Source organism: Stenella coeruleoalba (assembly GCF_951394435.1).
Source record: "Stenella coeruleoalba genome assembly, chromosome: 15".
In the NCBI taxonomy this organism is placed as follows: Eukaryota; Metazoa; Chordata; class Mammalia; order Artiodactyla; family Delphinidae; genus Stenella; species Stenella coeruleoalba.
The window spans coordinates 84,478,586-84,505,718 of NC_137161.1; the positions used below are offsets into that span (position 1 = coordinate 84,478,586).

Genomic DNA, 27,133 nt, shown 5'->3' on the forward strand with positions numbered 1-27,133 from the left:
GCTCGTAACTAATATTCATGGTATGGTATTTCAGGGAGTGTGTACTGATGTCTGCAAGGTACTCAGAAACGCAGACACAAAAAACAGGATGGATGGATAGATGGACGGATGGACGGAGAGATGGGTAAGTATGGTAAAGTGCTAACAATAGACTACATGCTGGGTACATGGGTACTGGCTGTAAAATACTTTCAACTTTTCTGGGTGTTTGAAAATGTCCATTAATAAAATGGTGGAAAAAGAAAAGGGATGTATCGTTCATTTGGTTAAACCAGGTGTAGAGAAAGTAAAGAAAATGGGTTTAGGGTGTTGCCATCCAACTATAAGTTTGAAATTTCTTTTTTTAAACTTTAATGAAAACAAGCAGAAGAGACTCCTTTTAGAATTTTAACAACAGGGGAAGTGTGGTGCGGAGGCAGCAAAGCTGTTTTTAGCTGCAAACATTCATAGAAGAGAACATTATAATGAATCTCCACAGACCTGCATCACCTGGATTTCACAAATGTTATCTTTCTACCATTCAGCTTCAGCTATCTTTTTCTTTGCTGAAGTTTCAAAGAGAGGCTCATCATCTTGACATTTCACCCCTAAATACTTCAGTAACCCCTCTAAATAGATCAAGACATAGGAAAAATGTCTTTTCCAGCTCATGAGTGAAGTGGAAAATTTCTTATATCAAAATCAATTGCAAGTAGACGAGTATTTAACGTAAAACACAAACCCAAAGAACCAGAAGATGACGTGAGAGACTATTCATGCACCCCCGGAACAGGAGGAGCCTTCCTAGTACACAGAAGCCTTACGAGCAGAGACGGATGCATCTGAATACACAGGAAGTCAAGACGTCAGAATGGCAAGAAGACCACGAGCAAGGTTAGAGAGCAAACAACCCGGAAGAAATATGAGCAACCCACAGCCACTGGCTAATGTGCTTTAAGTCTGTAAGAGACAAATAATCCAACAGAAGGGCAGGCAAAGGGGGAAAAAAGCAAATCAAGAAAAGAACCGCAAATGACTACCAGCAATTCCACTCCTACAGTATCTATCTACTCAAAGAGAAATGAAAACACACGTCCACACGATCACACAAATGTGCACAGAAGCACTATTTACGACAGCCAAAAAGGGGAAACAACCCAAGTGTCCGCTGACAACACATGGAATGTCCACACCCTGTAATACCAATGAGCAACAAAAAGAAAGGAAGTGCCCATCCGTGCTCCAACACGGGTGAACCCTGAGAACACTCCAGGTGAAGGAAGCCGGTCACCTGTGACTCCATTTATCTGAAACGTCCAGAGCAGCGAATGGACAGTGGGAGAAAGGAGGTTAGTGGTGGCCAAGGGCTGAGGGGGTGGGGGTGGGATGCAGTCGCCCTGCTAATGGACTGAGGGGCTCTCAAATGTTTTAAAATTAGCTTAAGGTAGGCTGCACAACTCAGTAAATATACTGGAACCCACTGAATTGTACACTTTAAACAGCTGATTTTTACGGCGTCCAAATTACATCTCAAAAAAGCTATTAAAAAAAAATAACCCACTCAGGCAGACAACTGAATAAACTCGAATTCTGGCCACTACATTGAGATCTGCTGTATGAAGGACAGGGCAGCAGGGCCCTGAAACATCAAGCTGTGCTCCTATGAGCTCGTGAGTGATAGAGGGCCCTTCACCGGGATCCCCTCCAAGACCACGCGGCCCTGGACCCGGGAGCACACACAGGCTTCCAGGGTTCTCTCAAACTGCCAGAATCATACACTAAATATTGGGTTTTCTCTGGGAAATACCTGCAACTTCCATCAGATGTCCAAAGGAGACAGGAACCAGAAAACGGCGGAGGCTGCCTGCAAAAGGCAGATGAACTGCCGGTCACCCCGGAGTCACCGCATTTTTGTCATTACTTAAGTAAAAAACAACCAACAGGATTCACCTCAGAGACCCTTTAAGCCCTAGGAAGCAACGTGCTTAGGTCTTTTCAGGAATACACCTTCATAAAGCAACCTACTTTGACACGTTGCCAGTGGTTCCGGTTTGTTATTCTTCTGCTGCATCGTCTCCGGCTCTTTAACGTTGTTATGTTACACCTCGCTCCCCAGAGAACTTTTACAAACAAGCACCCACAGAACCCACAGACCCAGAGCGGTCAGTTTGCACTGAACTGAGGCACGCACAGCTCAGCCCTCCCATGAAATACCAGCGCACAGCAATCAGGCTGATAACTGAGGAGCAGGGTGCCCAAATGAAAAGACGCAGGGCGGTCGGCACGCAGGGCGACCATGGAGAAAGCCTGAGCGCAAACCCCAGTGGCCTCCAGTGTCTAAGGCCTTTGCTTCCACGGCCCTTCGATGTGGCCTTGGCCACAGTTTCTGTCACACTTTCTTCCTAGAGAGTGCCTATCCAAAATTTAAGAAACTACTTCATTTAGGAAAGAATGTTGTTGGGACTTCCCTGGTGGCGCAGTGGTTAAGAATCCGCCTGCCAATGCAGGGCACACGGGTTCCAGCCCCAGTCCGGGAAGATCCCACATGCAACTAAGCCCGTGCACCACAACTATAGCCTGCGCTCTAGAGCCCACGAGCCACAAGTACCGAGCCCGTGTGCCACAACTACTGAAGCCCGCACGCCTAGAGCCCGTGTTGTGCAACAAGAGAGGTCACCGCAATGAGAAGCCCATGCACCACTGCGAAGAGCAGCCCCCGCTCGCTGCAACTAGAGAAAGCCCGCACGCAGCAACGAAGACCCAACACAGCCAAAAATAAAAAAAAAAAGAATGTTGTTTTGCTTCTGCTGGTGCTGTTCAGAGCCGGCGATGATAAAACTTCCCGTGGTGGGAAGAGGGGAGGGACAAAGCCATGAACTAACACAGCACACTCCGCAACCAGGCGTGTCGGTGGATGCCTGGGGCTCCGAAGAGACGCACGTGTACAGTCCACCCGATCTTTCATTACAACAGGCTCAAGAAGAGAGGCTACTGGATTTCTCCCCTGGAAGATCCTTTAGTGTAAATCTCACTGAGGTGAATGTTCCAGCCAGTGCAAGGTCTGCCGAATCAGAACCTAGTCGGCCAGCCTGCTTATGCTGAGTTTCAGAACTAATGCTTTGTGAGGTATGATTTCCTAGCTCAGAAGCATAAAATCCAAAGACGACACACGATGTAGAATCTGAAAAGGCCAACTTTTCCTTCTGAACTTCTGTGATATTTTACACGTAATAAAACTACAACCTTTATTTATATTGCCTAACAGGGTAGGATTTTGTTTCAGTAATGTTTCAGGGAAGAGAGACCACATATTTGCACTTTACATACCTTCAAATAAATTTAAAAGGACACACAGAGAGGGAAAGAGAATGCAGGGCACACACGGGGCAAAGCACACATGGGAGCTCCTGCTACTTCCCTTAAGTTTGAAACTATAATACAGAGAGTTGGAAAACAAAAACCTTCCAGTGCTGCTGGGCAAAGGTTTTTTGTTTAAGTAAACGAAACAGAACAAATAGCTGTCCATCTTGCTTCTCCCAAGACCAGCTCTGGCTCATTCTTTCTGTACCGGCAGTGGTGACCGACAGCGAAGACCTGACGTTACAAGGGACAGTCAAGAGGCACGAGGGGGCGAGCCCACTGAGCCGGGCTGAGCGTGGAGGCGTTAAGTTCTACTCTGCCAGAATCTCCATGTACGAAAATACCGGAAAGTGATCTTAACTCAGTAGCTAGCCTGTTTTCTAAGAGACGTTCTTCTATCTGCTTAACGATGTTCTAGGGGCAAGAGAATTTCGCAGCTTCAGTGTCACGTGCTAACCCTGAAAGAGCTCTCTGTCCATTCCCACCTATTTTAAGGGCTGAAGCTCACTAAGAACAACAAAGAAATCTATATACCACCTCAACATGCTGGTCAGTAAACACCCACTCTTTCATGATGCTATCAAGGCATCACATTGTGTCCCATCAAAAACTTCTGAAGGGCTTCCCTGGTGGCGCAGTGGTTTGGAGTCCGCCTGCCGATGCAAGGGACGTGGGTTCGTGCCCCGGTCCGGGAGGATCCCACATGCTGCGGAGCGGCTGGGCCCGTGAGCCATGGCTGCTGGGCCTGCACGTCCGGAGCCTGTGCTCCGCAACGGGAGAGGCCACAGCAGCGAGAGGCCTGCGTACCACAAAAAAAAAAAAAAAAAAAAAACAAAAAAACTTCTGAAAAATGAGGCACCAAAACCCACTTGATAAACTTCAAGGAAACAAATTAGTCACTGAACTGATTCAAACTGAGAAGGTGTCAAGACAAGGTTTTGGTATTCTGATACCCCATCTAAGCACTGGGTCTCCATTCTGTGGTTGTCAAACCAGTCGACCCTAATCACGACAGCAACAATTTAACAGCACGATTCAGGCGCTCATGGGCATGTAGATTTAATAAATGTTTCAGTCATTCATAAAAGCCCAATGGAATCCTGTTTCCAGGGATCAGGCAACCCTTTGAAGGAATTCCCTACAGGAAACAATCCTACCAGTGATCAAGAGAAGGCTGCCAATCTGGGGATTCCAGAAGCGCCTCCTGAGATAAGCAAGCACAAGCACTCCAGTTCAGAGAGACTTTATCACCCCGATCACGCCTTCCAGCTACACACTAGGAGAAAGGCTTTTTCAGAAGATTTAGTAAGCACCAGGAGGCAAGTTTGAGGACAAAAAAGGAGTAAAACCTAAGGCAGGAGCTGTGAGTTAGGGACACTTACTGTAAGAATCCCGCTTCCAGCCATCTCCCCGTAAAGGGCCCGGGTGCTGGCCTTCAGGGGCAGCAACAAACAGGGGGCTTGTTGGGGAATGTCAGACACCATCTGCTGATGGAGGTGAGGGACACCAGAGGGCGGACTTGGAGAGGGGAGGCCAAGGCCTGGAGGGAGTCTGGCGAGCCTCTGAGCCCCAGTGGGCCACAAGAACTCTGCAACTGCAAGTACTGGGCACAAAGAAAGGACGTTTCTCCTGGGTCCTCACCTTATGTTAATGCAGGAAGGGTGGGGGGCGGTATTTACATGTGTGTTCGCTCCACACTGTGTCCCCAGCCTAACATCCGACACAAATGTATTTCCTTGTTCTTTGTCTGCCTCCATTTAAACATAAGTGTCATGAGAGCAGAAACTTTGTCACCATTGTGTCTCCACAGCCAGAACAGGGCTGGCACATAGCAGGTCCTCAACGAACGTTTACGGAGTGAGTGGAACCAGAAATGAATATGAGATGTCTCTTCATATCAACTCGCTGAAACTTCCCCTTCTTAAGAGATATTAACAGGCAAAGGAGAATTCCAAAATGGAACACCAAACCACAGTGAAAGCAAAGTTGATAAGAGTGGAACATTCAGGAAGGAGATGCTGGCATCATTAATAAGGAGAAAACTCAATTCCCCCAAACTGCATGCTCACGTAGATAATTAAAATGATAAATATTAAATCTCTCCTTGAATCCATAACCCAGCGTGACTAATTACAATAATACTGACCTCCTCAATCCTCCGTAACAAGAATTCTTAATTAGATCACGCCACGGGCAGGCTTCAGGGCTATCATTATGTACAGAGAAAATACTTACAAACCACGCATACGACAAAGGACTAGTATCTAGAATATATAAAGAACTTTCAAAACTCAACATTAAAAAACTCCAAGTAATCCAATTAAAAACTGGGCCAAAACATGAACAGACATTTCACTGAAGAGAATGGCAAACAAGCACATGAAAAACTGTTCAACATCATTAGCCATTAGGGAATTACAAAGTAAAACCACGTTTTACTTTAGCCGTTCTCATGCACGCAGCCATGAGAACGGCTAAAGGAAAAAACACTGGTAACACCAAATGCTGGCAAGGATTCTGAGGAACTGGCTCACTCACACATTACTGGTGGGGATGTAAAATGGTACAGCCACCCTGTAAAACAGTTCAGCACTTAAAAAAGACAAAGACAGGGCTTCCCTGGTGGTGCAGTGGTTAAGAGTCCACCTGCCGATGCAGGGGACATGGGTTCGTGCCCCGGTCCGGGAAGATCCCACATGCCGCGGAGCGGCTGGGCCCGTAAGCCATGGCTGCTGAGCCTGCGCGTCCAGAGCCTGTGCTCCGCAACGCGAGAGGCCACAACAGTGAGAGGCCTGCGTACTGCAAAAAAAAAAAAAAAAAAGACGAAGACAAAACACCACACATACAACCCAGCAATCACACTTAGACATTAATCCCAGAAGTGGAAAGTTACATCCACCCAAAACCCCATACACAGCAGCTATATTTTTAACAGCCCAAATCTAGAATCAGCCCAGATGTACTTTGCCGGGTGAGGGTCAAACAGCTGGGCTGCGTCCGCACGTGGAACCAGCTTTAGCAACAGAAAAGACGGCGCTACTGACACCCGGCAACTTGGGTGAACTTCCAGGGAAAGATGCTGAGCGAAAACAGCCGATCTCAAAAGGTTACATACTTCCATTTATGTAACATTTGCGAAAAGACAATATTCTGGTACCAGAGAGCAGATCAGTGGCTGCCAGGGATTAGGGACAGTGGGGTGGCAGTGGGGGAGGGGAGGCAGGTGTGGGTACAAGGGCAACAGGAAGGACCCTGCGGTGTCAGACGGCCCAGTGTCTTCATTGTGGTGGACACAGGAAGCTAGATGGGTGTTCGGACTGTACAGAACTTCACACACACAGGCTGGACTATATCCATGTAGCCTTCCCGGCTGTGATACTGTACTGCACTTCTGCGAAACGTTACCACTGGGGGCAACTAGGAGAAGGGTACAGGGATCTGTACTGCTTCTTACAACTACAGCAATGAAAAAAAAAGATGTATGTGCAGAGAGTCAAAGCTTTCCATCCTATTCTCACTGGGGAGGGTCTGTACCTACTACTTACTATTTATTCAGCAAGTACTCTCTCTCTCTCTCTCTCTCTCACATACACACACACACACACACACACACACACACACACACACACATGAAAAACAAAGAAACTGAGGTCCATGAAGCCATCTATGTAAAGTCACACTAGGTGACTTAGCAAGGTATCGAAGCTCATGGCCCTCCTGCAACCCCACAGGTGTCTGACACACAGCCACTCAAACACCATAAAATGCCAAATGGAGAAAATAAATCACTCCTAGGGGGATGTAAACTTTTCAAATTCTGGAAGCCCTCCATGACAGAAACCTAAGTGGTTTAAATGGCATTTAAAAAGGGGAGAAATGATAGAATAATGCATTTAGTATGGTATCACGTATTGGAAATGCAACCCATAAAGTATTTCTACATGTACATTTATAAGTATGCAAATGCACAGAAAAAGGTCTGGGAGGACACATAATTGTTCAGTCATAGCCATCACCTCTCAGTAAGGCTAAGGTGAAAGAAGATTATTGGTCAAGGCGTATTTGGATTTTAACCATAATGTGTGAATTTAAGAATGCAACCTAATTCAAGTATAACTTGTCTATTTTAAGAAGGGGGAAAAATAAAGCAAACACTTACTGCATTCATAGATCTGTTCCAGTTTATCCACAGAAGAAAGGGAGAAAAATTTATAACCGGATTTACTACCAACAGCTAGAGACCTGCAAAAAAGCCAAATTCAGAAATAAGAGCTGATACGTGTAGGCAGATAACGCACAAACTAGCTCCACGTTACCAAACAGTCACCAGCATCTACCCATAATCAGCACAAATAAGGTCATGTAGTTTGTACCAGGCGAGTGGCGGCAGAGCAGAAAAGAGAGCGGCGCGGAAGACGCCACGCCTCACAGCCAGGAAAAGGGGAATGCCAGTAAAATAAAGATAGACAACGTTCTTATTGAAAATCTATAAAACTTTAAAGATAAGTTTGACATACAAATAAAAGTAATCAGCCCTAAATTAATGATCCCCTCAAAACACAGTGCGGTTTCTCAGGTGATCTGATATACATGCCTGGTGTATGGGAGAGTCCAAGTTAGGATAACATTGTAAATATTAAACAAAGATATTTACAACTTTGGTGGATGATGGTGTCTTTCTGCACTGCAGTTAAGGCCATAACAAATGCAGCTCAGTCACTTACGTTAGGCTATGGCTCTGCAGTAGGATGGAAAGAGCTAACTCAGAGTCTGGAATGGCAAGACTACGTGACACAGTTGGCCTGTGTGTAAGATTCCATATTCATCACCCAACACTGCTGCTTTTGCTAAGAGGCTTGGAGGGAACCCTGAGCTCTCCAGATCCCTAGTGCAGGAGAGCTGTGCCGCTAAATGAAGTGTTTCCTCATAGAAGATTACCACTGTCCAGAACGTAACTGACCGAGAGGGGGAGTAAAAGGACAAGCACGGCTTTCAGAAACAGAGAGGATAGAGAATAAAGCAAGAAGTGGTGGGATGTGAAGAATCAGATCCTGGGATCATTCTGGTATTTAATGTCTGGGAGAACAAGTGGAAACAGAAGGTAAACCAGAAGCCTAGAAATAATGAAGACTGACATCTCATATAATGAGTATGTGTATGCCAAGATAAAAAATTAGGGCTATTTTAATGACCATTTCATCTATTAGAAACTTGAGCTTTCCAACCTCTTTCACACTTATGCAGAGGAAATACATTCCAAGAACAGAGCTGCTATAAGCACTACTAAACATTGAAATTGCAACTGGTTCATCCTGAAGTATAAACAGAAATGGAACTCCTACCAGTTTATATAATTTTTCTCTACAAAAATGCTTCACTGTATTGAATTAATCACATCAATGAGGTAATTAGGCATTGTTACCTGTACATTTTTTGAAAAGCAATAAGGGGCCAACAAAAACACAAGAATATCCAAGAAAGCTAAAAATAAAACAAAATTTCAATAATTCATAACTTCTGGAAAATTGATGTTCAGGAAAATGTTTTCCAGATAACTAAGGGCTGCTATTTTAAGCACCAAAACCTTATATCCCACCATTTCTGATTTAAATAAAAGTCGTCCTCATACAGTTTTCTGTATGGGACGGCAAGTCCTCACCATTTGACTGGACTCACATCATGAAACAACTTTACTATCATGACAAAGTGACCCTCTCAGACCCTAACAAGGAGTTGAGGGTCTTGTGTACCTACATCAAGCAGCAGTCTGTTGGGCTGGGTAATAAAATACCCTCTACTTTTTGTTTCGCTGACAGTTGTCACTGCTCCCCAAGCATCCTACTAGCATTAAGAGCCCCTCCCTCTTTCAAATTTGTTGACTTGGAAACCAAGTCACCAAGCTTATTAGTTTCATATATAAAATAAGCTTAGAGAGGGCTTTTTCTACAGGCAAAATTAATGAGCTTGAATTAATTAATGAGGACCTGGATTTTGATACACCCAGGATTTCGGCTGTGCTCCAAATGGGCAGAATTTGTTAAAACTGATCAAACATTAGCTCTCTGATGTTCTTCCAGATATTCAGAAACTGATTTTGGATATTAAATACCTTTCCTTTGCTAGAGTTTTAATCGCATGGCTTCCTACTTGCACACCCCAATCAGTAGGAAATGTAAGCAAAAATACACCAAGTATTTTTGATATGTACATGTGGTATAGAGTGAGCATATACTTTATCAATAAAGGCAGACATTTTTTTTTTTTGCGGTACGCAGGCCTCTCGCTGTTGTGGCCTCTCCCATCACGGAGCACAGGCTCCGGACGCGCAGGCTCAGTGGCCACGGCTCACGGGCCCAGCCGCTCCGCGGCACGTGGGATCTTCCCGGACCGGGGCACGAACCCGTGTCCGCTGCATCGGCAGGCGGACTCTCAACCACTGCGCCACCAGGGAAGCCAAGGCAGACATTTTTAAAGGATGATATGAAATACAAATAGGTTTGATATTTACATCTCGAATATCAGTGGTCAGGTTCACACACCCCTCTTTGGAGATTCTGCTTTTAATAACATCTCATGATTTGCCTGACCATATGATATACTAATGGGAGAAGTACAGTAACATATACGCATGAGATTCACCTAATAAATAATCTCACTCCCCACTAAGTGTTTACATGGTAAGGTTTGTTTTTTTGTTTTTTAAGGTAAGAGATCTTTTATTGACAAAGGGAAAACCCAGCAATAACAGAAAAAAGCATATATTTACTTAATCCCTCACTTCACTACCATACCCCTGCCTTCAACTGTGCGTGGTGTCAAAACCCAGAGACCCTGCTGTACCCTCTGGAGACAAGGCCCAAGTCCTTCACCAGGCAGGAACAGTGACTGCTTCTGCAACACACTCTGGGCCAGCCTTCTCGATCTTCGCCACACGCGACTCCGCTCCACTGCAGAGCTCCTGAGACCGCCCATCCTGAGCCTTTGGGGGATTCCGTGGTTTCCAGTAGGTTGGTTCTCTGCTTTCCCCACTAGCAACGGAGGATCCACTTTCCTTTACCACTTGCTGGCTTCCAAAATTTTGTTGCTAGTGTCTCCTCGTTCTATGGGTTTAAGCTTTTTTAAGTACCTTTTTGATATTTCACTGACTGTGACATTTTATTAGGGTTCTGAGAGGGAGGGCCAAAATAAATGCTTGTGTTTAACCCACCATCTTTAACTGCAAGTCTCTGTCACTGAATTTAAACTTGACTGCTCAGTATTTAAAAGACAGTGATTTCCATTAAAAAACAAAAAAAATTTTTAAGAAAACATTTTATAAATGTTAAAAGCATTTTAAAAGAAAAAAAATCATTTTCTTAATTCCCTTTTTTTTGCCCACTTACGCATGATCAGCCCATTAATGTTTTCCCTTTTCATCATCTTCATCAGAGAGCCATACTCGAGGACAGGGTGAAGTGGAAACAGTGACGCCCATAAAAAGGAAGCCACCTGAACTGCTGCTGAGACCTGGCCGGCCCCGGGGCCCTACTCAGCAAGCTCGTGGCCATCCCAGACCTCCAGCTGGACATCCCTAAGGCCTTTCAAACTCAGTAATATCCAAAGCGGAGTTTATCTCTCTCCCTAAACTGAATCCCCCTCTGATCTTTCTCCCATAATGTGCTGTCACTGCTCGTCTAGAATCTAGGCTGGAGACTTGGGAGTCACCTTAACTTCTCCCTTAAGTGCAGCATGCACGTCCCATGGGTCACACCAAATCCTGATGGCTCACCAGTCTCCTCTCTACTGGCCACGGCCGCTGGACAATACCCTCCCCAGTGACTGCCCTGCTTCCTCAAAACACATCCTCCACACGGCAGGCAGAACCACCTAGAACTTTAAGGTGGAAGAATCCTTACTTCCAAGTCCCTCGATTTACTGATGAGGGAAAAGGAGAGAAGTGACTTTCCAGGACAGTTGCTGTAACCTTAGAAGAAACCTGGTTCAAGAAAGCAATCAATTCAGACCAATGCCTTACTACCTCTATGCCCATAACTTTTAGACACTAACAACATCAATGCTACAAACAGAAGACTTCGGAAGTCAAGTCCCTGTCCTTATTCTATTTCTTTTAGAAATGTAGTTTCTAAATGATGTAGACGTTGCCCAATCAATGACTTCCACAAGCTGCGTGGGGTCCCCTGCAAGTACTTAGCCCCTGATATTTCCGTTGAAGATCCAAGTGATACCCTGCACTTCTCTTAGTTTCTTAACTTCGATATCAAAGCACCAAAAATTCCTCAAGATAAGCCTTCCAAAGTGTTACTTTCAGAAACCAGGATTGGAACTAACCAGTCAAGAAGAAGAAGACGACGGGGACCAGCTTTTCTTGATGCCTTTTTCCCAATTCTAGTTAAACAAACAAAAACAAATGGTAAAAACAAAACAAAACAAAAAAACCCCAAATAAAACGTTCCCACTTTTAGAATAAGAATCACAGAAAAAAATATTACAGTATTTGAAACCATATTACCAGGAAAAACAGAAAGGACAGATATAGTTTGTTATGAAAGGAACACTGTTGTTCAAGCATTACTGTATAACGTAGAATACATATTCTATTAAGTGAAACGGCTTCCAGGTTTCCTCACTGAATACCGTGAATGTGAATCCAATATTCTTTGCTTTGTGAAAAACTGTGTTCCTCTATCAAAGTAAATGCTGGAGATGGGCAAGGGAGGGAAAGGAGTGAACTGTCAAGCCTCTCCCCAGAACTTCTGTATTTCTTTCAGGTATAGATTTAAAACAAATTAGTCACTTTCATCAATAAACTTTTAGTATAATCCTAACTTACTATTCCTTACAATTTATGCTCACACTGTATCAGGGTCTCTTTAGCAAATCAAAATTATGACACACAAATCTTGTCTTGAGGGGCTTCCCTGGTGGTGCAGTGGTTGAGAGTCCGCCTGCCGATGCAGGGGACACGGGTTCGTGCCCCGGTCTGGGAGGATCCCACATGCCGCGGAGCGGCTGGGCCCGTGAGCCATGGCCGCTGAGCCTGCGCGTCCGGAGCCTGTGCTCCGCAACGGGAGAGGCCACAACAGTGAGAGGCCCGCGTACCGCAAAAAAAAAAATCTTGTCTTAAACTAATAACTTCAGGACTCACGGAGGAGTGGGAAAGCGTGATTTCCAAGTACAAAAAGACCTTATTTCAGGCCAGAGTGAAATTCTTCTCTTATATAGGGAAAGTGGTATTTGAATGCCATTTAAAATAAGAACAAAAGAGAATGTTTTCTCATATTTGATTTCCTTTCAATATAAATGATGAGCAATGAAAAACTTAAAGAATGGTAGAAAATGTTTTGGAAATTCTCTAATTTATACAAGACATAAAAATCCATAAAGCTACCATTCTTCCTGGTCTCAAAATACTAAGGCCTTAAAAACGGAATCACAGTCGGTTTGAAATGTCCTCTTCCCCACTTGGATTGGTATAACATAGTCCATCTCAGTTACAACCTCCTGCAACAGGTGGTCCAAACTGTTTTTGTTGGATTGGCTTTTGGTCATACAGAACACTAGTGTTCGGTAGTTTTCACCTTTAAAGATTGCTATGGGCTGCTTTCTACATTCACTGTCCTCCAGATCCTACTCTGTAGGTAGAAACAACAGCGTGGTAGATTGGAAAGGACACTGGAAGACGATTCAGGAAAGCTGCCCCCACTCCACGGTCAAATGAGGGTAAGATCCAGGCTCTGCTCTGAACCCTCCTCAACTTCGGTTTCCTCTCCCTGTAGTTGGAGGAGGTGATCTGCTCCCTTCCAACTCCCAACAGAGGCCCACTGTGGGGCTGTCTGCGCTACTTCCCCAACTTTGGAAGGTGCTACCGAGCGCCCACTGCACGCCACTGACTTGGGGGCTTGCCGCTCTACAACTGATTTTTAGTTTTTTAAAAGATGTCACGTTCTACTTTGCTGATTCCATTCAGCCAGGAACAACTCAACCGACTACTTTGGTACGAAGCCAATGACCCACTCCTCCTCCCCTCTTACATCACTTCCTCTTACTCATTTCCCAAGATGGCTTTCCTCCCTTCCAGTCCCACAACTTATCCTTCCTTCTCCAGAAACTTCATCTAGTAACTATCCTCACACGTCACTGGAGACAGCCTCCGAAGAATCGGCTTCAAACCCATATGGGCTGGGACAAACAAGGGCTGGCATCACGGGCCTCGCTTCCTCTGTAAGGATGGCCCATGCCCCGAAGCACCAAGACCTCTGGGGGGGGAGGGGTTCTCTGTCACATCCCCCTTGGCTCAGTGTCTCCCCAGGTCAGAGACCACGTTTACTGCTAAGTTTGTTTCTTGCTCGAGGAGGACATCAAAGTTACCTGTCAAAAAGAACAGCGAGACGGGAAGAAAAGGAAATCAAAGGGACCCTAAGATGATGAAGAGATGAGGAGAAGGGGCTGAAGAGGGGAAAAACTGGAGCAAGAGAGCTGAGGTACAAGAGGGAGGCGGGTTATAAGGGAGAAACCCACCCCCACCGCTCCAGAGGCGGCCGAGACAAGTCAGGCCACAAAGTTCTGCCCCGACTTTGTGAGAAGTGAGGTCCGAAAAGACAAAGCCTTCCCGTGCTGGGTAAAATACGTCCCCTACCTCCATCGCTTTCCCGGCTCAGAGATCGCAGCTCCAGGGCAGAGCCTGGAGGGTCCCCAGAGAGGGCGCCCCTCCCTCCCAGCACGCGCCGGGCCCGCCCCGAGGATGCCTCTGCCCTCCCCGGCCCCAGGCCCCCAGGCTCCGGCCCCCGCCCCGCGGCCCCCGGCTCCGACCCCGGCCCACGCCCGTCCTTACGTGACGTCTTGGTTGAAGTTGGCGAAGAGTAGCTGGCTGGCGCCAGCCTCGCCACTCTGACTCGCCAGGTTCATGGTGGGCGCGCGGCGGGTGGGCCCGGCCCGGAGCTCGCGCGCGGGAGGGCAGGTCGGGGTGAGCTCAGGGTCGGCGCCGAGCCCCGCTCGCCGCCACTCGCCGCGCGGACATCAACAGCCGCCTCATCCCGACCCCGCTCTTGTTTATGCTCCAGAGCCGGGCCGCCAGGCGCGCCTGCGTGGCCCCGCCTCCTCGGCGCACGGCCTCCCACGGCGCAGGCGTACTGCGGAGGTCCGCCCCTTCACCTCCGGCCTGGCCCCAGGTTCCGGTCGAACACGCGCGCGCGTGGGGACGCGCGGGGGCGCGATGGGCTGGCCTTGCGGGCGGGTCACGGGCCGCGCATGCGCGTTGTAAAGAGTAGGCGTTCCGTGTCCCCCGCCCCCATCTTTTTATTAATATTAAAAGGGCCTGCCGCGTGCTAGTCATTGTGCCAGATACGTGCGTTCTTATTTGGTGCTTATAGCAATGCTTTGTAGGGAATGTTGCATTCCCATTTTATGAATTTGAGAACTGAGGCTCAGAAATATTAACTTATTTGCTAAGTGTTAGATCTGAGAATGGAACCCCCGTTGTTTCTCCAAGGCCCACGCGTTTTGGGTCTCTGGGGAGGATTCTGTTTTACACGTATTCATTCATTCAGTAATATTTAGAGAGTGCCTTCCATGTGAGCTAAACAGGCCTCCTCCTCTTCTTCAGCGAAGTTACAGTGGGAGAGGTAAACACAATTACAAAGCCGGGGTGCAATGAAAGCACGTAATGAGGTCGCTTAACCTAGACTTAAGGGACAGGGACTGTGCAGCCGGGAAGGCTTCCTGGAGGAGAAGAGGCCTGACGTTTGAGTAGCAGGTAACCGACCTCAGGAATGGAAGCGTTCTGTATGGCAAAGGTCCACGGATGACAGTGTGACCTGGACAAAGAACTCTATGGTGTGTGTCTGAGCTTGGAGTGGGATGGTACACATGACACAAGATTTGGCTTGAGAAACAGGAGGTGTCCGGATTAGGCTGGGTGTTAAGGTAAGGGACTTCCCTGGTGGTCCAATGACTAAGGCTTCACCTTCCAGTGCAGGGGGTGCTGGTTCCATCCCTGGCGGGGGAGCTAAGATCCCACGTGCCTCCTGACCAAAAAACCAAAAAAAAAAAAAAAAAAAACCAAGAGAAGCAGTATTGTAACAAATTCAATAAAGACTTTAAAAATGGTCAACCCTCCCCCCAAAAAAAAATCTTAAAAAAAAAAGGTACGTTAGGGAAGAGACTGGTCTTTGTACCAAGAGCAATATGCCACCATTGAAAATACAGAATGGTGTGATCAAGTTTGTTAATTCTAGCCATGGAGTCAAGAATGCATTGAAAATCACTGAGGAAAGTAGATCAACTATACTTCAATTTAAAACAAAAAACAAAACAACAAAAAAACCTTGGACTGAAAAAAAATTTTTTTAATCCAAAAAAAAAGAAAAAAGAAAGAAAAGAAAATCATTGAGGAAAGAATGGTCTTTTCCATAAAATATGCAGACCCTCCTACCACATACGGTACTCAAGCATTCATTTGAGATGGATTGTAGACCTAAATGTTGAAAGGTAAAACAATAAATCTGCTAGAAGAAAGCACAGGAGAATGCCTTAATGTCTCTGGTGTAAACAAAGTCATCTAAACAGGTACTTTAAAAGTACTAATCACAGGGTTTCCCTGGTGGCACAGTGGTTAAGAATCTGCCTGCCAACGCAGGGGACACAGGTTCGAGCCCTGGTGCGGGAAGATACCACGTGCCCTGGAGCAACTACACGTGTTCACCACAACAACTGATCCTGCGTTCGAGAGCCCGCAAGCCACAATTACTGAACCCACGTGCCACAACTACTGAGCCCACGTGCCACAACTACTGAAGCCCACATACCTAGAGTCCATGCTCCACAACAAGAGAAGCCACCACAATGAGAAGTCCTCGCACCTCAACGAAGAGGAGCCCCAACTCACCTCAACTAGAGAAAGCCTGCGCACAGCAATGAAGACCCAATGCAGCCAAAAATAAATAAAATTTAAAAAAAATTTTTAAGTACTAACCACAAAATAAAAGATTGGTCTTCATCAAAATTAAGAACATCTGCCCATCAAAAGAGACCATTAAGAGAGGTTGGAATGGGATACATATATTTGCAATACATATTTTTTGACAAAGGACTTATTTCCAGAATATTTGAAGAACTTGTACAAATCAATGAGGAAAATACTGACAACTCATTTTTTTAGTGGATAAAATACTTGAGCACAGACACTTCACAGAAGAGGATATCAAAATGGTGAATGAGCACAGGCAAAAGTGGCCATCATCAATACTCATCAAGGAAATGCAAATTAAGAGCAAACAAGATACTACCAAGCATCTGCTAAGTTGGATGAAATTAAAACGACTGACAGTACCAAGTGCAGGCAACAACGTGGAGCAACTGGAACTCTGATACACTGTGAGTAGAAGTCTAAACTGTTAAAACCACTTTGGCAAAGTGTTTGACGGTATCTACTAGTGTTAAACTAGCATATTCCCTATGACTCAGCCATTTCACTTCTACGTATATACTCAAAGAAATGAGTGCATATTACCCCCAAAAGACAGGTGTAAAAATATTCATAGCTGCTTTATTCATAACCCCAAACTGGAAATAACCCAAACATTCATCTACAACAGAATGAATAAGTAAATTGTGGTACATTCATATAAAAGAATACTATGCAGCAATGAAAAAGACATACACCCGTGGATAATCTCACAGATGTACTATTGAGTGAAAAAAGGTAGACACAAAAGAATATAGACCATATGAGTCCGTTTATATGAAGTCAAAACAGGCAGCATAGTGATTACTCCTGGTGGGGAATTGTTTGCGAGGGGACATGAGGGGGCTGGAGCTATTTTAGGGGTTGGCTGTATGGGCATATATGTATGTAAATGTATAAATATATGTATATGTGAATACCTCTCAAGATATAGGCCAGGAGCAATGTCTTTAAGTGGTTCTGTATTAGTTGGCACAGTTTCCTTTGGACCATTATTATTGAACAAAGGCACATAAAGGGGTCCCCAAGTGAATCCCCTGGGCTCTGGACACAGTCCTTGACTTCATTTTGAAATGCCACCCAGTTTCCCCTTCAGTCTGTCAGAATCTATCTGTCCATTCAGGATAGTATCTCCTTCTCTCTCTACTGGTTCAGCAAGTGAAGATCCCTGAATGGCCAGGGATTTGACTGTTTCCAATTTACCAGAACCATGACTCTATTCCCTGGAGTAATAGGTGACTGGATCTCAAAATCTAGTGAACATAGGGTTGTGTGGATGGAAACAGAAATTTCTTAAGTGAATAATTAGATGTAATACGCAAGAAAACACTACCCCTTCCACTACTGGTTTGCAGCCATGTACTGCGTATTGTAGAATGACACCCTGACCTCACAGGGTGTGGTCTCTTAGCTGGTACCACAACTGAACATTCAGTAAGCCATTCCATCTTCTACTGAGTAATAGGGCTCGTGATAAGGGTGATGAATTCCAAGGGCAAGAGCTCATTGTCAAGCTTCCTTCACCTGTATGTAAATGACTTGGTCAGAAGACATGTGGTATGGACATGTGAATATCCTTGAAAACACTAACCTCCGCCCTTCTACACATTCCTCATCTCTTTCCTTGCGTTATATTTCTGTATAGCACGTATCACATCCAATGTGTCATATAATGCCCCCTCCCAATTAGAACCTAAGCTCCATGAAGGCAGAATTTTTATCAGTGTTGTTCACTCTGTGTTCCCAGAGAACTAAATTCTAGGCCCCCATTCCTTTTATAAAAAAATTTTTATTGGAGTGTAGTTGATTTACAATGTTGTGTTAGTTTCTGCTGTGCAGCAAAGTGAATCAGTTATACATATACTTTTTTTTTTTAACAATTAGGTGTTAGATTTTATTTTATTTATTTACTTTGGCTGCGCTGCACGGCATGCGGGATCTTAGTTCCCCGACCAGGGATTGAACCTGTGCTCCCTGCAGTGAAAGCTCAGAGTCTTAACCACCAGACCACCAGGGAACTCCCCTATCCACTCTTTTTTGGATTCTTTTCGCATATACGTCATTACAGAGTATTGAGTAGGGTTCCCTGTGCTCTACAGTAGGTCCTTATCAGTTATCTATTTTATATATAGTAGAGGGTATACGTCAATCGCGTCTCCCAATTTATTGCTCCCCTCCCCCCACCCCAGGCCTCCATTCCTGATGACTGGGATGGGCTGGAGCTGAGGGCTGCTGCCCACTCACTCAGTTTTTGTTTCACTGCTTTATTATCTGCTTGGTATTGGGAAACACTGACAAGTGTTGTTGGAGAGCAGGCTGGATTTGTGCCAGAGAGCTTGACCTGTGTGTGACTCAGTCATACACCCTCGTGTTCCAGCTCATCTTGAGACAGTATGGGCTGACACTCCTGATGGCATGTAGGGCAGGAAGGATGCTAAGGAGTTTCTATCATCACTTCAACATTCCTCTAGGTGACTGGCCTGATGCCAATCTCAGGGAGAGGAGCTTCCCTTCCTCTTATCAACCATAGAACAGAACCGTCATCTGCAAGTGCTTAGAACATTCCTCAAGTATTCTTCTTATGTGCAACATTGAGAGATCAGCAGTCCTCCCACAAGCAAGTTCCTAAACAAACTTGTAGGATAAACACCTGGCATGGAGGAGGGAACAAAGGGCTGGAGTGCAAGGATGGTGGAGTGCACGTTGCACGAGGTAAGGCAATGGGAGAGAGGTCAGGATGTATGGAACACTGAAATCAGGCAATGGCTCAGATTCTTACCAGGTATATGTCCTTAGGTAAGTCACCTAACCTCTCTGAGCATCAGTTTCCTCCATAATCACAAGGGCTAAAATAACTCACCTCCTGAGAATGCTATGAAGAAGGATTGAATGGATGGGAGAAGCACTTCCAGAAGAGTGGAGCGAGAATCTCTGAAAACCATTCCTCCATAAAAACAAAGAGAACACTGACAAAAATTGTCAAAAATCAACTTTTTCAGAACTCTGGATATTAACTTAAGGCTTGAAACAAGCTAAGAAGCATTGATTCAAGTAACACAACTGAATGTCAGTAAAAAAGAGTAAGCTGGGACTTCCCTGGTGGCGCAGTGGTTAAGAATCCGCCTGCCAATGCAGGGGACACAGGTTCGAGCCCTTGTCCGGGAAGATCCCACATGCTGCGGAGCAACTAAGCCCGTGTGCCAAAATTACCAGAGCCTGCGCTCTAGGGTTCACATGCCACAACTACTGAGCCCGTGAGCCACAACTCCTGAAGCCCACACACCCAGAGCCCATGCTCTGCAACAGGGAGAAGTTACCACATTGAGAAGCCCGCGCACCACAACGAGGAGTGGCCCCCATTCTCCACAACTAGAGAAAGCCCGTGTGCAGCAACAAAGACCCAACACAGCCAAAAACAAACAAACAGAAAAAAACACCAGTAAACTTTGTGGCATTGTGATTTGGCCTAACCTCCTCTGTCTTTCCTAGATCCACAGTAGCCTTGAAAACCATCAGCCATGCAACTATGATAGATGTGAAAACAAACATCTGCCGCTGGAGGGGCCAGGATGGGCTTGGGGCTCCCCCACATCCCCATCCCCAGAGAATGGTCACTATCTAACCTGTCTGGCAGTTTGGAAAAACTCAATTCTCAAAGCTTGTGTTTATTTCATTTGAGTAAGAGTTTACCAGTACCTGTGTGGATAGCTTGATCTGCAAGATATTTGTCTAACACCATCAGTGGGGATTGTTTAATAATTACAACTGCCTGAGGTAGTGTTACAAACTGGGGCTAAAAAGAGACACCGCCCCAAAAAAAAGAAAAACAACAACAACAATTTAAAGGAATAACTGGGAAATGAGATATGCGTAGGAGACTTTGAAAGGCTCCTGGAATATTCCTGAGAATCTAGAGGGTTATGTGTATGTGCAGGACTGTGCACATGCCCAAGAAAGACCTGAGAAGGTCCTAGAATCTCACCTATGGCTGGTCTTGAGACCCTGCACAAGTAGGAAGTGAAGGCTAAGGCCGAATTGTAAAATGCCTGCAGGAGTGTTGAAGGCGTACCCCAACATGCACACAGAGCCCCTTGGCAAAGGCTGGGAGACATATTGATTCAAGGCACTTAAAGAAATCTCCATTCAATTGTTATCTGACCACTAAGAGAAACGAGCAGAGACTTCACCGGTTGCACACAACAAAGAACACAGACTTTACCGAATTAGTACAGAAAAGTCACTCAACAAACAAACAAAAGCAAGAACCTGAAACCTTAGGTTGGGAAGGGGCATCTGATTTCCAGAGTTGCTGTATAATTTTAAATGTCTAATTTTCAACAAAAAAAACTATGACACACAAATGAACAGGAAAATATGGCCCCCAAACAGGGAAAAGCAATTGCCTATGAAGGGGCCCACATGGTGTGTTTAGTGGACAAGGACTTAAAAGCATTTATGACAGATACATTCAAAGAACTAAAGGAGACCATACCTACAGAATTAAAGGAAGGGTATGATGACGATGCCTCACCAAAGAGAGAACCTCATTAAAGAGGTAGGAATCAGGAAAAGAACCTAACAGAAAGCTGGAGTTGAAAATTACAAAAACCAAAAGGAAAAATTCACTAGAGGGGCTCAACAGCAGATTTGAGCTAGTAGAAGAAAGAATCAGCAAACTTAATGATGATTCAACTGAGAAAAATCTAGTTTGAGGAACAGAAAGAAAAAAGATGGAAGAAAAATGAACAGATCCTCAGAGAACTGTGGGACGCCATAAAAAATACAAACTTAGGGACTCCTCTGGTAGCACAGTGGTTGGAATCCACCTGCCAATGCAGGGGACATGGGTTCAAGCCCTGGTCTGGGAAGATCCCACATGCTGCAGAGCAACTAAGCCTGTCTGCCACAGCTACTGAGCCTGCGCTCTAGAGCCCGCGAACCACAACTACTGAGCCTGTGTGCTGCAACTACTGAAGCCCATGCACCTAGAGCCCGTGCTCCACAACGAGAGAGGCCACCGCAGTGAGAAGCTCATGCGCCACAATGAGGAGTGACCCCTGCTTGCTGCAACTAGAGAAAGCCCATGAGCAGCAATGAGGACCTAACACAGCCAGATAAATAAATAAATAAATATATTAAAAAGAAAAAAAACGAACTTAGAGGACTTCCCTGGTGGTCCAGTGGCTAAGGCTCTGTGCTCCCAATGCAGGGGTCTGGGTTCTATCCCTGGTTAGGGAACTAGATCCCACATGTCTCAACTAAAGATCCTGCATGCTGCAACAAAGATCCCATACATGGCAACTGAGACCCAGCACAGCCAAATAAATAAATTAATTAATTAATAATAATTTTTTTAAATAGAAAAATATAAAAACCTGAACTTATGCATAATGAGATTCCCAGGAGGATAAGACAGAGAAAATGGGCTGGAATAAATAATTGAAGAAGTAAAGCATGTAAATTTCCCAAATTTGATGAGAGACATTAACCTGTACATCCAAGAAGTTCAATGATTGCCAAGTAGAATAAACTCAAAGTGATCTGCAACTAAACACATCATAGTCAAACTGTTAAAAGTCAAAGATAAAGAGGGAATCATGAGGGCTGCAAGAATAAAAGGGACTCATCACAAATAAGGGATTTCAATAAAATTAGCAACTGAATTCTCGTTGGAAAGATGGTCACCAGATGGCAGTGGGATGACATACTCAAAGTGCTGGGGAGGTGGGGGGAGGACTATCAAGATTTCTATATCCAGCAGAATTATTCTTCAAGAAAAGAAGGAGAGGGACTTCCCTGGTGGCCCAGTGGGTAAGACTCCATGGTCCCAATGCAGGGGGCCCAGTTTTGATCCCTGGTCGGGGAACTAGATCCTGCATGCTTGCTGCAACTAAGAAGCCCACGTGCTGCAACTAAGACCCGGCACAGCCTAAATAAATAAACAAATAAATATTAAAAAAAAATAAAAAGGAGAAATTAAGAATTGACAAAGATGGGCTTCCCTGGTGGCGCAGTGGTTGGGAGTTCGCCTGCCGATGCAGGGGACGCGGGTTCGTTCCCCGGCCCGGGAGGATCCCATATGCCACGGAGCGGCTGGGCCCGTGAGCCATGGCCGCTGAGCCTGCATGTCTGGAGCCCGTGCTCCGCAACGGGAGAGGCCACAGCAGTGAGAGGCCCGTGTACCGCAAAAAAAAAAAAAAAAAAAAAAAAAAAAAAAAAGAATTGACAAAGAAACACAAACTGAGAGAATCTGTCCCTAGCAGACCTGTTCAAAAAATACTAAAGGCCATCAGGCTAAAATGAAATGACAGAAGACAGTAACTTGAATCCCTATGAAGAAATAAAGAACCCAAGAAAATCTACTGCATAGGCAAATATAAAGATAGGATAAATGTATTTTTGGTAACTCTTTTCTTCTATCTGATTTAGAAAACAATTGCATAAAAAGTAATAATAAAACAGTGTAGACAGGCTTATAATGTAAAAGATGTAATGTGTGTGACAATGATTGTGCACAGGTCTTAAACTTCTTTTGACAGTGTTTTACAGTTTTCAGTATGCAAGTCTTGCAGTTGTTTTGCTAAATTTATTACTAAGTATTTTATTCTTTTTGATGCTACTGTAAATGGAATTTTCTTAGTTTCATTTCAAATTGTTCATTGCTAGTGCAGAGAAAAACAATTGATTTTTGTGTATTGATCTTGTATTGTGCAACCTTGCTAAACTTGTGTGTTACTTCAACAGTTTTATTTTAACAGATTCCTTATGATTTTCTTTATACAAGAGCACATTATCTGCAAATAAAGATAGTTTTACTTCTTCCTTTCTAATCTGGGTGCCTTTTATTTATTTTTTTACTTGATCAATTGCCCTACATAAAACTTCAGTACAATGTTAAATAAAAGTGGCAAGAGCAGACATCTTTGTCTTATTCCTTATCTTAGAGGGAAAGAAAGCACTAAGCTTCTCACTGTTAAGTGTGAGGTTAGTTGTGGGTTTATTGTGGATGTCCTTTATCATGTTGATGAAGTTCCCTTCTATTCCTAGTTTGTTGAGTGTCTTATCATGAAAGGATGTTGGATTTTCTTATAAGTGTTTCTGTATCTATTGGACTATCACGTATTTTGTTCTTTGTTTTATTAACATAGTGTATTACATTGATTGGTTTTCTTATGTTGCATTCCTGGGATAAATTCCGTTTGGTCAGGGAATATAATTTTTTAAAATAAGCTGTCAGATTCAGTTTGCAAGTGTTTTTTGTTTTGTTTTGTTTGTTTGAGGATTTTGTATTGGTAAGAAATATTGGTCTGTAGTTTTGTTTGTTTATTTTCCTTTTGGTGTCTTTCTCTGGCTTTGGGATCAGGGTAATGCTGGCCTCATAGAATGAATTAGAAATGTTCCCTGCCTTTCTATTTTTTGGAAGAGTTTGAGAAGAATTGGTGTTAATTCTTCTTTAAATGTTTGGTAGAATTTTCCAGGGAAGCCTGTGTGTGGGTTATGCTATCCCGTCTCTTTGCACATCTCGTAAGTTCTCTGGAAAACTGGACATTTTATATAATATATTGTAGCAATTTTGGCTACTAATCCTCCCCCCACCCCCACCTCTACCCCCTGGGTCGTTGTCATTGTTGTTCGCTGGGTCGTTCGCTTATTTGTTCAGTGACTTGGCTGAACTAAGTCTGAGAAGTCACTTCCACCCCCCATCCCCCAATCCCACAGTGTGAAACCTCCGATGTCCCTGCTCAGATTTTCTCCTCTTATTTTTGTCTTTTAACCTGGTGACCTAGGGTCGCCCCTGGGTCAGCATAAGCCACTTACAGGTCAAAGGTTGTACGTAACCCTCTTGGCCAGTGAGATGTTTGCCCTTTACTGTTGTGTGTGTGGCGTGGAAGCTGCCACCACCGTTGGGAGAGTTTACTCGTTCTGCCCTACGTTCAGCCAGACAGTAGTAGCTTGGGGTTGTCTCTACGATCTCTCCCGGGAGGGCGCGGCCCTGGCACAGGATCTGTCTTCCAGGTGGCCGGGGCTGACCAGGCTGTCATCTTACAGCCTGGCTTCCAAGAACAGCCACAGCTTGCGGTCCGGTGGCTGTAGGTCAGGAGCTCTGGCGAGCGCCCTGGGCCAAGGAGGCTTCCGCCTGTCTGGATGGGGCTGGATGCGCGTGGGGGTTGCTTTCAAGTTGACCTCACCTGTTGCTCTGGATGCTCCTGAGTGGGTACAGTCTGCCTGCCCCCAGGGTTGCCTACGATCCCAGGAGGGCTTTTCTTGGTTGTCTTTCCCTCTGGCTCTCTCTCTTAAACGTCGAGATGTTCTGCACATCTCCACCAAGACGTGCAAGATCTCCCTTTAGGTGGGGCACGTTCAGCTCAGGGTTCCCAGCAGAGCCAGTCCCCTCCGCCACAGCAGCCGAGCTTCTCACCCTCAAGTCTTGCCTCTTCCTCCATGCAGATCCCTGGACCAGCCTTTCTTGGAGTGACACGCACGTCACTCCAAGCTCTTCAAGTGAGCACAGGAGGGGGCCGGTGGCAGCCCCTGGTTTCCTCCACATGCACCTCTAGGGGTGGAGAGTGGACCGGGGTTGGGGCCAAGGGCGCCTCAGTGTTCTCAGCGATGCCATGCACGCAGCTTCCACCTGGGGAGGACTGGGTGGAGAAGAGGGATGGAGTCCTCCAGGCTGGTCACATCGGCCGGGACTGGAGCTTCAGCAGCATGGGGTGATGAGAAACGCTGGCAGTCCTCCCCTGCCAGGTGAAACCATAGCCCAGACTGAGCTGGAAGGAGAAGGAGCCGGTTTTCCTGACACCACCAGCCCTCGGTAGAGCTTCTGTAACGTGGCGCTGGGGGTAGGTGATACAGGGGCTCCTGGCTCGAAAGCCACAGACGGCTGCTTTTCCATAGATTTCGTAGATTTTCTTGAAAGAATGTTGCTCTATTTGCTGCATGCCCTGAGGACCGTTCCCAGAGATGTTGAATGATGGATCTGGAATATTTTCACAGTTAAATTGTTGCTTTCCTGGAGAAGGGGTCTGCTGAGTTCCCTACTCCATCACTGTGGAAGTACCACCTTTACCTCTTGCTTTTCCGCTTAACCATGTACCTTGGGGACATTTCCGGGCCACTTCAGTTTGAAGGCATTCTTTTCTACAAGTTGCTCTGGATTCCACTCTACGGCTGTCCTACCACGTTTAACACAGCAATGCCGAGTTGATGGGTGTCTAGGACGTTTCCAGTTTTTCACTGTTTCAGGATATGTCATCCCTTCTCTCGTACCATCCTATGTTTGACTCCCAGATTTATTCCTTCTGCCCTGACCTCTTCCCCGGGCTCTAAAATGTTGCAGCCAACTCCTCCCTTGACAGGGACTCCACATGGAACATCTCCGACTTAAAAACTCAAAGCACGTTCTGGGTTTCCCTGAAGCCATTCCTCCCCTAGGCCTTCACCACCTCAGTCAGTGGCCCCTGTCTCTCTCTCACACCTGTGGGAGTGAACAAACACCACCCAAATGAGAACAGTCAGAGGCTATTTATTCTGCACTTGCTATAGCAAGAGAGTTGCCCACCATCACTTGGGTTTGGCAGAGACTCAAAGGCAGGCAGAGGCAGGGAAGCTTCATGGTGAAAAAAGAGATGGTTCCAGGTGGGTCCTGCCTGGAGGCCATCACCTGGCAAGGCTGGAGATGGGCTCACTGGAAGTGGGGCATCCCATGTCACTGGTTAGGGGAGTGTATTTGGTTTTCTCTGATTGGTCCTAAGTTGGAAGTGGGGACAAAACTGAGGGCAGTTGTCAGTGATTGATCAAGTCCCAGTGTTTGGGGCTGATGGCTGCAGGGGGGGTTGTTTGGGGTCTTGGACTTACTGGTCTGGCGATGGTATGTTTGTATATCCAGTCTGCCACACCCTCAGGAAATAGGGCAGTTCCTACTTCCAAAGTACAGTTAGAAACTAACCGCTTCTCCCTGTCCACCCCCATCAATGTCCTGGGTACCATCATCTCTCACCTTGGGGTGAGAAAAGGCTTCCATCTGGTTTCCACATTTCCACCCTCGCCTCATTTCAAACTATCGGAAGCATCACTCAGAGGAATCCTAAAAGGCAACGGCATCATAGACACTCTCCCCACCCTACCTCCCAACAAAATCCAATTCCTCACCGTGGTCTACAAGGGCCTGTTCTGGACAGTCTCTGCTTACCTCTTCCATCTCACCTGCCATCTCCCACCACTCTCCAGCCCCATCATTCTTCTTCCAAACCCTTTTTTCTCTCTTTCCCACCTTGAAGACTTTCCCTTTGCCTTGAATCTGCCCCACCCCCAACTCCCATCTTTCAAGTCTTGGCTTAAATGGGACCCCTTGGGCCAAGGCCAACCAACCTCCCTGACTGTAACTGAGCAGAACCCTATGAGGACTTCCAGAACAGGTCCGGCCCCCCATTCCCCCAACCCTGTCCTCCACCTGCCTCTTGTCTGTAGAAAAACTTTAGCTTCCTAGGCCTTCCCTGAGTTCCAAAGAGTAAATCTAATCAGAGAAGTGAGAAAATGCAGAAAGAAAACTGTCAAATAAGACAAAATAATATTAGTGTAGCCGTTAAACAAAGTCAAGGACCTTTCCTTCTTCCTCAAGGGCTGTAGATACTGTTCTGAGCCTCGTCCTTGGAGCTGTTTTGCAGAGACTGAAGCCCCCAGCAGGTGGAAGAAGTGAACTGCATGCTGCCCACAAGCACATAGACCCCAGACCAGCTGGAATCAGAAGGTTGATGATGTTGACCTCAAATTACCTCACCACCAACCAATCGGAAGAATGTCCACGAGCTGATCACACGCCCCACAGCCCAT

General features: G+C 45.6%; 1 protein-coding gene across 2 annotated transcripts in view; it reads right to left on the bottom strand.

Annotated features, from left to right (window-relative positions):
* Positions 1 to 14,421, bottom strand: part of WIPI2 (WD repeat domain, phosphoinositide interacting 2) — a 34,605-nt gene extending 20,184 nt beyond the window's left edge. Inside the window, exons 1-3 of one of the 2 annotated variants that reach the window (XM_079944848.1) lie at positions 14,171 to 14,421; positions 11,668 to 11,724; positions 7,499 to 7,581 (exon numbers count right to left, since the gene is read on the bottom strand). In XM_079944848.1, the coding sequence (XP_079800974.1) occupies positions 7,499 to 7,581; positions 11,668 to 11,724; positions 14,171 to 14,244 (214 nt within the window). In that variant the 5' untranslated portion in view covers positions 14,245 to 14,421. The remainder of the gene's footprint in view (positions 1 to 7,498; positions 7,582 to 11,667; positions 11,725 to 14,170) is intronic. The other variant, XM_079944849.1, reaches the window with a different exon arrangement.
* Positions 14,422 to 27,133: the final 12,712 nt, after the last annotated feature.